Raw genomic sequence first — 12,866 nt, 5'->3', positions numbered from 1 at the left:
ACATAAATACTTGGTCCAACCACATTAATGTGACCACCGCCATTGTTCAACTTCTACATGCAATAACCACTAACGGATCTGATGGCAGGTGGCAGCACTAACAGTGGAGGGCACATAAAGAGTGGGGGGAGGGGGGGAACGGAAAACAGTGCAGTTGTTGTGGTAATGCAGTGACAGAGTGATTTGTCTGATATTCAAAAGGACACAATCACTGGCATTCAGGTCAATGGCAGAAGTATTTCTGAAATGGCTAAGTTTGTAAACTATTTGTGTGCCACAATGGTTCAAGTATACCGTGTATGGCAAACTGGCACTATCAAAAACCAGCACCAAGGCAACTGTGGTGAACCAAGGACCATAGGTCACAGGGTTGAACGACACCTCTGGAGATGTGTATGGGTGAATAGACGTGTAACTGTTGAGCAGCTGAGCACCCAGATGAATCAATGTGCTAACAGTGTATCCTCAATTACTGTTCAGAGAACATCATTACATATGGGATTTTGCAGCAGGTGACTGGGTGATGCACCCCTGCTGACTGCTGTTCACGAGTGATGAAGGCTGGATTCTGCACACCAATACCACAATTGGATGTCCACTGAGTGGCAAAAGGTCGCCTTTTCAGATAAATCACGTTTCTATCGGACGGATGGCCACTGGCATGAACAGCGTGAAATCAGAAAGCAAAACCCTGCAACAATCATTAGAAGGGTCCAGGCCAGAGAAAGGAGCATTGTGGTCTGGGGCAACATTTTAGTGGCATTCCCTAGATGATCTCATCATTTTGAAGATGGATCAACACAAGTATGCATGTATCCTTGGGAGCCAACCTCCCCCCCCCCCCCCCCCCCCCCCTTGCAGTTTGGTTTTCCTCGGCACCATGGCATCTACCAGCAGAACCCTGCAATGTGTCCAAAGATCACCAGAATGACTTTACCGTTCTCTCCTGGCCACAAAACTCCCCAGATTTAAACTCAATTGAGGATCTGTGAGACCACCTCTCACCATGGATCTTCAATTGAGAAACCTAGGCAGCTGGCCACAACACTGGAGTCAGCATGGCTCCGTATACCTGTTGGTACCTTGCAGAACATCAGTGACACACTTCCTGCACATCTCACAGTGGTCTTTACTGCATATGATGGTTAATCAGGCTCTTGACAGGTGGTCACATTAATGTGACTGGACAGTGTACTGGATGTGTAACTATTAGTGGGGATAAGAAGTAAAATTATCAAAATGGATCAGTCATAAAAAATTCAGGTGACAGACTTCAGTTTGTTGGTATGATACTGAAAAAAAAAAAAAAAATGCAGTCATTCTACTAAGGAGGTTTCTATCAGTCAGTCCATTCTTGTATAGATAATTCTTGTTACTATTTTCAAACATGAGGTATGAACCTGATTGTTTGTTAATATGACACCTTTCCATGCACGCTTACTTTGGTATTGGTGTTATTACATTTGGCTAAAAAGAAATATTTTATATGAATCAACAGCTTTGACCAGTGACATAGGATACAGACTACAATGTGATATGAGTAATGATGTTCTGAAATGGGCTAAGCTACAGAGCAGTCTCTCTACACAAACAGGTTATTTTAGTTTCACATTTCTTCCTTTGCCAACTGACAACGAAAGAGTGAACATATACACCAAAAGGTGACATCACAGCAACCATTAACATTGTGTCAGTGATCAAAGCTGACAACTTGTATTGAAAATTCCTCTTGCTCCATTACATTCTTCTTGCAGTCTAATGATATGTCCCCTGTCTGATCTACCCAATAGCATGCATATACTTGGGTTACAGTACATATTGTAATTAAGAGGCTGTGGCAAATAGAATAATGCAAATAGGGTACTGCATGGCCAAAGTTAATACAATTTGTTTGCTACTAAAAGAAGAGCCTGTTGCCAATTACTGTGGCCACAAAAAGCATCACAGTGCACTATCTGCAGCTGACCACAAAGTAAATCTGTGCTGCTTAGCAGTGTGGTTTTGTTTAAGACTTTTTAGTGTTGCTATATACCAGGTGGAAATAAAATAGAAAGAAACTTCCACATGGGAAAAATATATTAAAAACAAAGATTCCAAGACTTACCAAGCAGGAAAGCGCCGGTAGACAGGCACAATAAAATAACACACAAACACACACACAAAATTTCGAGCTTTCGCAACCGGTGGTTGCTTCGTCAGGAAAGAGGGAAGGAGAGGGAAAGATGAAAGGATGTGGGTTTTAAGGGAGAGGGTAGGTGTGTGTGTGTGTGTGTGTGTGTGTGTGTGTGTGTGTGTGTGTGTGTGTGTGTGTGTGTGTGTGTGTGCGCGCGCGCGCGCGCGAGTATACACCTATCCTTTTTTCCCCCTAAGGTAAGTCTTTCCGCTCCCTGGATTGGAATGACTCCTTACCCTCTCCCTTAAAACCCACATCCTATCATCTTTCCTTTTCCTTACCTCTTTCCTGACGAAGCAACCGCCAGTTGCGAAAGCTCGAAATTTAGTGCGTGTGTTTGTGTGTTATTTTATTGTGCCTGTCTACCGGCGCTTTCCTGCTTGGTAAGTCTTGGAATCTTTGTTTTTAATATATATACCAGGTGGGACAGTTTTGTCATGGTTGATTCCCCCCAATAACCTCTCAGAGAATTTTGTCAATTCCAGATGGCTTATTTTGATTTACGTAGGTCTTTCACAGTTTTGTCAAATTCCTCTCACTGTCTCACATTTATTTCCCATCATCCACTTCATCTTCCCTGTCTTTCCTTGGTGGGTTGGAAGATGATAGATCCTTATCAGCTGGCACAGACAGAATGCCTGCTGAAACTATATCATAAGTCACCTACGTCACATTCTTTTATTGTATGAGGCATATTATTGAATGATAAAAATTTGACCCTACATGAGCAAGGAGCAAACCCATAACCAAACTATTGTGTAGACTTATAGTGTCAACCAAAAACATATACAAGTGTGTTTCAAAGATCAGAGCCATCAACTAGTAGAGAAGAGGTTTCTTATTATTAGAAGAGGTTTCTTATTATTAGGCTACTACTACTACTACTACTACTACTACTACTACTACTACTACTACACAAAAATCTGTTTTTATTTTTCATATAGATGCTTTTTTTTTAAAAAAAAAAGTGCGAAAACCTTTCCACAATTCACGTACTTGAAGGAGAAGGGGCTACATATAGACAAGGTGAACCAGAACTCCACTGATATACTTTCACAAGTTTTCAGGGATATCTTCTAGGTATTTTTGTATGAGGGATCCATAATCTCAAGTGGTTCATTTCAGAGTAATGTAATTATAATTTATTTTGTTTGCTACCAGAATCGGCCTTGTTTCTGTGAAAACATCTTCACAACAGAGTAGAAGCCATAACATACAATAACTAAAATGTACAAGACAAAACTCAAGACTAATGCAACAACCCCTCCCACAAAAGTGCTGTGACATGTATGCTGTCTATGTGGGAACAGCTCAGTATAGTGTCAGTAGCCCACTCCTCCTTTGCCTTTAGTGAACCAGTATACAAGGTTCATATCAGACAACTCTTCAACAGCAAATTTTTCCATAGTATTGCTGTGTAGCACTGTTGCCACACAGGCTTGAAAACATTACCCTAGACGTAACTGAGTCGTACCAAATGGAAACTTTACTAGCACTCGTTAAATGGTAGAAGTTAAATTACTTCTTCGGAAATCCGGCTGTTTTCCACATTTTTCGCATTTTTAACAACACAAGAAACACAATGAGACACGACGCAGAAGAGTGTCAGCCAAATATAGGAGATATTTATATACTGCGCAATGAGATATTGCCGTTTTTGGTGAGTCATGAATCAAACAAACAGATTGCGCGAGAACATTCCGGTGGACGAATGTGGCTTCGTTACCCAAAATTTGTGTTTCGCTAAAAGGAATACAGGAAATCATGCACAGCGCAGGGTACCTGTAACTACATTATAGACACAATCAAACGCTAGTTTCGACACCGAACAGGGACTTCACTTAAATAACATGACATATAGGAAGAACGTACGTCATGCAGCAATAACGTTAAGTTTATTGATGATAGTGATGCTTGTGTACAATTATTCACTCTTAAATCACAGACCAATCGTCAAACTTAACAAATTTCTCAATGATACATTCAATGTCAGGGGACTGTTTTGAAATCTGACAGGAACACCGTATACATGCATCACCCACACTTCTCCACAATGTCCTTTTTTTCTTTACAGAAAAAAGATCGATGAGGCCCTTGACAAGCTTACAGTATATTAACCACTGTATATAATTGTAGCTCTTGAGTACATCAACATTTGATCACATTACCATAGAGCTCAGTTCCAGATACTGCTCCTGGTGGATTCATAACGCTGTTCTGATGTAAACATTGTTCATAACAGGTAAAACACTGATGCAACGCTCGTTCCAATGCATTGAGTACTGGCATAACAACAAAGATGGCTGCCGGAACGGTGTGGAAAGTGTTTGCGTCTATACAAACTAATATCTGCTTTTTGAAACCGAGGTAAGCTACTGTCACATTGGTCTAAGTAGAAATGATTACTGCAATCTTAAATTGAAAGAAGGAGATAATTATAGGAAATGTCATTGTTGATATTTGTGCTTTACATTCAGAAATAACGTACGCAAATATTGGACAGTAACCGGTAACAATATTACGACTTTACAGTAAATATTCATCTTGTTTCAGTTTCGATAGCATTATTACTCAGAGCAGAGGAAAGAGGCTCAAATGCCGTCCACGCTTAAGATACCCGACGTGGTTTGTCAAGAAGGAAAGAAGTGTAAGTAAAATATTCTCAAGTGTTGCCGTATTAAAATAAATTTCCATGCTCCTGTCTGTGGACAGTTCGAGCCAGTGTTATTGAAATGGCTACTGAAATGTGTTAGTTTTGAAATTTGCGATATTCTCAGTTTTTTGCCTTCGTTAATAAATGTATTACAGTCATTTAAAAAACTAAAAATAATTATGTTCTGACCCACAAGTGTTGAGTGTTCTCTACCATCAAATTTTGTGACGATGAATATTCACAATTAGAAGAATTTAAACGAGTGTACTGTGTTGCACGTAGCCTAATGGCACCGAATAATTTGACATAGTGTGGTTTAAATACTAAATTCAAAACACATCATATTTATTGTAGTAATGAGCACTTTCTCTGTCCTAGCAGTCTTGAAAGGATCAGCAATAATGCCCTACTTTAGTGTCATCCTCAGCCGATGGTCCTCACTGGATGCGGATAGTGAGGCATGTGGTCAGCACACTTCCCAGCCATTGTCAGTTTTCATGACCAGGACCCCCACAAGGGCTGAGTGCATCCTGCTTACTAACAGCAAATAGCAGTCCCGGATGGTCACCAATCACAGTTCTAACCAAAGCTCATGTACCTTCAGTGATCTGATGGGAACTGATATTGCCACTGTGGTAAGACCATTGGCATTGAGCACTTCGATGCTTTGTAAATGGAAATGTACAGCAGCCAAGTAACAGTAAGGCTTGTAACCTGACCCCACAATCTACTGTTACTGTTTATTCCCAGGATTGTTTCAGATCTTTTATAAAATGTATTTATGCATTGCCACCACAAACAATAAGTGATGTGCCAAAGAATGTGGAACTATTAGTATAGGACAGAAACTATAAAGATATTTGTGTATAATGCTAACTGAACGCAGCTGAGAAGTAAATACTGGAACTATTGATTGAGTTATAGTTGATCTGTACTGTAGCCTGAGGTCTAGGTCAGGTTGAAAGATGATAATTTGGTTTTGAGTTAGCATAGCCAACTAATTTCTCATGTCATACGTACACCGAAATTTGCAAAATTAGTACTGCATCTGTTAGTGTAAATCATGCTTTTACCTTCCCTATCCACCACCTTACGAAATTGATACAAACCCTCACATCTACGTCACATCTCATAAAAGGTATAAAATATTCTGTACCAAGTATAAAATTATATATTCGATTATCACAGTCGTTTAATTAGTCTCACAATGTTATGTTTTCCACAAATATAAAATCCTATTCAGTTTACTAAGATAAATATGATTCAGTGACTTTAAATCGATTATCTTACATTCAGTGTGAAAATGGTATTCTCACGAATTCAGAAATTATTTTGAAAGTTATGTGCCAGTTATTGTTTTCCCTACTAACTTAGAACTATGTGTCAAAAAAAGGAGTACCAGGCAGCTTTCAAGAAGACAATTTTTGGAATCATTGTAAGTATGACTCATATTACTAGAATATACAAATGTAATGATGTTGATTTCACCCAGACTTCTGTCCACAGATTTGCACAGAAAACTGATGAAGAGATTACTTACAAGAACTAATTCAGGCAAAAATAAAACCTAACTAAATATGGAGACCGTGTCGGCTGCTGTCGACATTACTATCAAAACTGCGAGAGAGAATGGCTGGCTAGGCAGATTTAATCTTATTTCGGGGATAATATGCGTACCAATTCCCACCTCATGTCGCTGCCTAGTAAAGCCAGGATAGGGGGGGGGGGGGGGGGGGGGTCGGCCTGGATGAGTTATGAGGAAAAGTAGGGGCACCCGCGGAATAACCGAGGAAGACGCAATCAAAATTCCTAGCAGGCACAACCCTCTAACAACCAAGGGTGACACAGTCAAAATTCCTAGCGGGCAAAAGCCTCTAACAACTGAGGACGAAGCTGTCACATACCAGGAGCAATTTTGAGTGTCGTAATAACGAATTCTCACTGGTATGGTTTTTGCCAGTGCCTCTAAGTGTGGGATGATAGAATAGTTAAAGAGTTTGGGGAAATTCAGTGCAGGAAAATTATTACAGAAGAAACACCAAAGATAACTCAGGAACCAATGGTCATCACTCCGCCCATTAACACAGAATGTTAACGTCCCTGGGAGGTAGATGTCTCACCCCGGGATCCCATGGATCTGATGTTAACTTCACATGAACACTGCAGACCAGTATTTCTCTTTAGATTTCTTTGGACATTTTTCCCATTGCAAAACAATAACCGCTTCATTAGTCAATACCATGTTAGGTAAATTTATTGTATATTCTACTCTATCCTGGATAAGTTTGACTTCTCTCTAGAGTTCTATGCTCTTCCTGGTATCAGTAAATTCGGAAGAAGCCATAGGCGATGCATTCCCAGATGTTGTTCTCTCAGTGGCTTTCCAGTCTATAATTTCCTCTACCTGCTCCTCCAGACTATTTATATTTATGATGTCTGAGTTTGCTAGTTTTTCTTTGAAGTTTCTTTCTACATTATCTACTTTTTTATTAATGCCTGTAATTTGCAATTGGATTATTGGCATTAACTTATCTTGCTTGTCAACACACTCATTTAAAGTATGCCACCCCTGCTTTACAGCATCAAACTTAACATTTCGTATATTTTCAAATGATCCTAACTTTTCATTAATTTGGGATTCGACCAAATTACATTTTTCCTCAATATCAATTTCTAATTTTTTTGTCAAACCCTGGATTTGATCATCCTGTTTCTGATTAAAGTCAGTGAACAGTTGATTTACTTGGAGGTTTAAAGAGTTAGTTACTTCGTTCTTTAATTGTAGTTTCAAATCCTCTACCTTATTATTTAAATCATCAAATTCAGTCTTTAAAGCCCCCATGCTTTTGCATAAACCACCAAATTCGTTGCTTTGCGATTCTACTTTGGCATTTAGCAAATTTAATTGAGAATTTACAGAGCCTAGTTCTTTCTTTAGAGTTTCATTCTGAGCATTAGAAGTTTCATTTAGTCCCTTTCTTAAAGCCGCTGAATCTGCGCTCTGTGCATCTAATTTAGCATTTTAAGCTTTGATTAGGTATACTAATTCAGACCAGACTGACACCACGTTACTCACTTTCATTGCTATGTCTGGTTCTGAAGTTTCTCCAACTAACTGTGTGTTTTCCATGGTTTTCCCAATTTTGGATCTAGTAAGCATTTTAAAACAATAATTCTAAGTATAATAAATACGCAAATACAGTGTATTGAACAGTTTCTTCAACTTTATACTCAAACAATTATTGTTTTACACTCAACCATCGTAGAGTTTTAGGCTGCGTCAGTGAGCGGGTGTGGAATCAGCACGGGTGAACAGCAACTGGTGCCGGTGTCATCGGTTGCTGGTTTCCGCGTTGGCGTCGGCGCGATGTAGAATCAGCAACGGCGAACAGCAACTAGTGCGGGTGGCGTCAGTTGTTGGTTTCCGCACCAGTGGCGCGGCAATGTGTGTGAGATCTGTATACTCCCCACGCTGGATCTTCTTATTTGAGTTATTCTCATCATATCCCTTCTTAGTCTGATATGTCGAGGTCTTCTTTCCGTTCTTTTACTGTTATTACTTCCTTACGTCTTCCCCTTTACCGCATTCACAAATTTTCTTATTCATTTAATTTCTGGGCTAAATCAAGTTTCTCGTAACTGTTTTCTCGTCTTGTTATCCTTGGTTGTTATGTCAACATGCAACATCCGCTTTTCTCATTTTCGTCTCTAATTCCAGTTTTTTCGGGTTCTTTTCCACTGGTCGCCGCATTCTAACGCTTTAGATGACAAGAAGTGATGTGGAGCTGGTTTGCAAACTTCCCACCTCTCTCCCATAGATTGACTTACTTCGTATACACAGCCGATCTTCTCTGGATAGCCGACCTTTTCAATCTCCAAAAACTTCTCGGAAGAACAATGCTGGTTAAGGGAATTTATCAGACTCTCTCTCTACTTCTGAAATAATGTGTTACTTGAAGAATACCTTTAGTTCAATCATGGTATATTTCAACTTCCACAAAAAACAAATTCACCACTTCTCATATAAATATTCGAACTCATGCGAGTCAACCAAGTCATCAAACATTAGACTCTATTAGAATACATTTACAACAGGGTTGGTTTAATAACCACCAGATAATATGAACATGTCTTGCTTCTAGCAAGTTCAACACATGAATTACATAAAAGTCTAATCTCATTTCTTCATTTGTTCTTAACAATCATCACAGTTACTAAGCCAGCAAAGAATAGCACAGGCTCTTCTCTACACTTACACTGAAACTCTATGGATCGTACAGTAGGTACTTGTTGACCGCCACGTCTACATTTTGCTTATTACTGTTTTTAGATATGCACACACAAACATACAATGCGCGGTAGGTCAGATTCATCTGTCTCATACTTCTGTTTAAAATATCGTGGGTTCGAGATGGAGAAAGGCCAAGTGGTTCTAGGATTTACACGGAAATTCTCGAAGCACTACAGTAGCCATCTATCTGTCATGTGTTCAACCTACACAAAGGCAATCCAGTGTGGATAGAACTGAGAATAACTCACAGGATATGCCAGAGATCCAGAATAGGCTCAAATAATTAATACTAGAATACTTGGAGGCTACCCTTAATAAATTGTTCTATTATGCCATTGTAGCTCGAAGTCCACGTGCATCAGCATATGGTCACAGGTACAAAAGAGCTAACCACACCTAATACTCTGTGCCTGCTTGCAGCAGGCAAAACTACCTTCTACCCAAACATTAGAAGGCTATAAATGTGCTATAAACCTAGCTAAGGAATATATCATCACACGTGCGACTTATATTCTGCAACATAGCTCGAGGTCTCTGTTCAAAACATAGTACCAAATACTGATGAGTAATAGTGAAATATGAGACATCCAGTGGCTAAACAACTGTGTCTGTTGCCTTCTATCTACACCACAATGTACATAAGATATGAGGAGATATTCAATAATGTATCAATTGTACAGCAAAGTTGCTCAATGCACACAACCCCAACATAAAGTTGGAACTAATTCCAGGACAAACATCTTGCAACTGAAACACAATGGTGAATAGCTTGTGTATGCAATAGAGCCTTACCGTCATTCACCTAACAGGTATAATGTAGATACACACAAACATAGCTCAGAACTTTCCTTTTCACAATATTGTTACATTCCGTGCTGGATTTTCCACTGTTTGATTAATATCATCACTTGTAAGTCATGTACAATGGTGCACAGCTCGAGGTTTACGCTCGACACTGTTATACCACAAGGAGCCAAACTAACTAGAATCTCTTACATTACAAGTAAACAGAGTGTAATAGGGTCAGTATACAGTAAATCAATATACTTGAGTTCCAACAAATTGCTTGCAATACCACATCAACCCAAATAAAAGTATGGTGGCACATAATGTAGCCCAAAATGAAATAACTAGGTACAAGGGGCAAACAGAATTTTTTACTTGCAGAAACAGTTGATGCATAAGTATGGAAAATAAGGTACATGGCAAAATCTAATTAAAACCCACTGAATTTATAGAACATCATGAAGTATTCTGAAGAAATAGTCATAAGCAAAATCTAACTTACCATTAAGAACATTTTCTTTATAGGTTTTATGTAGCTGTAAATCTGCATGCTTCCTAAAATATCAAGTTTCTTGCCTTTAGGGGCATTGTGTAAGACCTTCAAATCTTGGTCAATGCCGACCATATTATCCTTAGATTCTCGAAGATGCTTCCTAAAAGCAGTTTTCTTGCGTGTTCTTGTGTACTCTCTGTTTCTCACAAAGAAAAAAACACCAACACACCTACTGTGGTGTGATTAAGAACACTGTTTTACAGAATATATTTGACTGCCATTAAAATTTTGCTGTGCAGCATTCAATATTTTAAACAGTTGTATTAAAGATATGCTAATTTCCTCAAGATACTGCTGTGCTGTATCTGAAATTTAAAAATTTTTGGTATTGTCAATACTTGCTCAAGATTTGCTTATTTCAGTGCCTGTGTACAAACTTCTTTATTGGGTGCTTACATAATTATTACTTCACACGCTAATAATTCAGCGTGTGATTATTTACAGTTTTGCTTTTCACACAAAACTCGACACCTGTGGATCAGTGCTTTGAGATAGGCTGCCCGTGCAGCATATGATTGATGCAAATTCTTCCAGTAGTAAAAAGTATGAGTGTAGCTGCTGCAGCATGTGTTTCCTGCTTGTAATATTTGGAGAGCTCTCTGTTGTCTCCATTTATCTATCTGTGGTGAGATACTCTAGTCCTGCTATCTGCAATTGATATTGAGAATCATTTGCTGAACCAGCGAACTTAGAATCAAAGAGACCCAAGTATCTGTCATCCTCATTTCATTTTCATAAGCAATAATAATTGCTATAAAATTCTTTTCACAGAATTATAATGAAAATTTGACTCAAGAAAACTCAGCATTTATCAAGGAAGTAGTCCAAGATAAATATGGACCACCAGCTGTTATTGGAGGAGTACTTACCTGTCAACAAAGCCCACTCAAAAATGCACCTTTGGAACGTGGTGAATGGACTCCTAAGACGAGGAGAACAGGTGTTATTGCAAGGAAAATTGGTTGTTACCCAATGTGGCTGAAAGATGGCTCCAAAATACATACAACGCTATTGCAGGTAAGTCCCAATTAAACAAATGAGGTAATCGTCTTAAAATGTGGATAAGCACTCCACATCTTCTTTTTAGTTTGCTCTGTTGTAAAATAACTGCAGACATTGTGTTTAGTATTAGACTTCTGACACATGGGTACACACATAATCATTTCTTTGTTATTTAGTAGCAATGCAAACTTGGACTTGGCATTTTTCAGAGTTCATACAGTACCTATTATTACAGAGCTACTCAGTTAGTTATTTTGCTTACAGACTCACATGCACATTTAATAAGTCGTAGTCAACTAATTACAATTTCCTGTGCATGTGAATGTATTCTTGCTAGTCAGTTACAGTTTTCATGGGAGTTTATGATTTGAACAGTTTAATATTTCTGTCTTGCAGTATGTCTGATAAATTTACCGAAACACTCCAGTTTAATACACAACATAAAATATCCAACACAATACATTGAAGTCAGTTGTTTGTTTTTTCGTGTATTCCATGGAAAAATTAGTATGATGGTGCAGATCTCTTTAATATTCCTTGGAGGATTTTTTGTTACAGGAGACAGTTTTAAAACTTAATTTAATAATGATGATGTAACATTGGAATTACTACAGATCATAGCCTGAACTGTACACCTTGCATTTGCACACATTTGTGCCTTCATCAATCCCAGGCATAAAAACCAGTTTTGAAAAATTCAGGGTTTTGTTTCCCGACTCATGAATTTGAAGCTGCTGTAACCTTATCCATGAAGAAAGTGTAGGGGAGGCTATAGTGAACATCAGCAAAAAAAGATGAAGAAGTTTGTTAATGGAGAAACAGGCATTGCAGATAAATTGCACGGCGGCCAGTCTGCAACAACTATGTTGTGTTGGCAGAAGAGCCAACACGGTGTTACTAGAGGAGGCCGAAATGCACCCGTTTTAGCTCACACAGGCTGGCCTGAGGAGGGAAGGGCTATACTGACATGATGTCTGGAACATGACAAGGAATTAGAATTCAGAAAGCGCACATAATTAATTTGATACTTAACTTTAATCCATTAATGATGAATGTCGCTCTTGAAGGTACATGATTCACAATATCAATATCAATAGTCACTGAACATGGCACCTTGCTAGGTCGTAGCAAATGACGTAGCTGAAGGCTATGAAAAACTGTCGTCTCTGCAAATGAGAATGTGTGCAGACAGTGAACCATCGCTAGCAAAGTCGGCTGTGCAAATGGGGCTAATGCTAGGGAGTCTCTGTAGACTAGACCAGCCATGTGGCGGCGCTCGCTCTGCAATCACTGATAGTGGCAAAACGCGGGTCCAATGTATACTAACTGACTGCGGTCGATTTAAAGGCTACCACCTACCAAGTCTGGCAGTGACACCACATTCTTCCCCCGCTAATCGGTGGATGGT

General features: G+C 39.0%; 2 protein-coding genes across 3 annotated transcripts in view; one reads left to right on the top strand and one right to left on the bottom strand.

The window, feature by feature from the left end:
• LOC126271857 (zinc finger protein 239-like) overlaps positions 1 to 4,462 on the bottom strand; it is a 260,845-nt gene extending 256,383 nt beyond the window's left edge. Inside the window, exon 1 of one of the 2 annotated variants that reach the window (XM_049974191.1) lies at positions 4,342 to 4,462. In XM_049974191.1, the coding sequence (XP_049830148.1) occupies positions 4,342 to 4,462 (121 nt within the window). Of the gene's footprint in view, positions 1 to 4,045 lie in introns of both variants that reach the window. The other variant, XM_049974192.1, reaches the window with a different exon arrangement.
• LOC126271858 (39S ribosomal protein L3, mitochondrial) overlaps positions 4,458 to 12,866 on the top strand; it is an 84,946-nt gene continuing 76,537 nt past the window's right edge. Inside the window, exons 1-3 of the mRNA XM_049974194.1 lie at positions 4,458 to 4,540; positions 4,727 to 4,820; positions 11,228 to 11,473. Coding sequence (XP_049830151.1) covers positions 4,473 to 4,540; positions 4,727 to 4,820; positions 11,228 to 11,473 — 408 coding nt within the window. The 5' untranslated portion in view covers positions 4,458 to 4,472. The remainder of the gene's footprint in view (positions 4,541 to 4,726; positions 4,821 to 11,227; positions 11,474 to 12,866) is intronic.

Source organism: Schistocerca gregaria, chromosome 5, assembly GCF_023897955.1.
Source record: "Schistocerca gregaria isolate iqSchGreg1 chromosome 5, iqSchGreg1.2, whole genome shotgun sequence".
Taxonomy (NCBI): Eukaryota; Metazoa; Arthropoda; class Insecta; order Orthoptera; family Acrididae; genus Schistocerca; species Schistocerca gregaria.
This window is presented reverse-complemented; position numbering and strand designations above follow the sequence as displayed.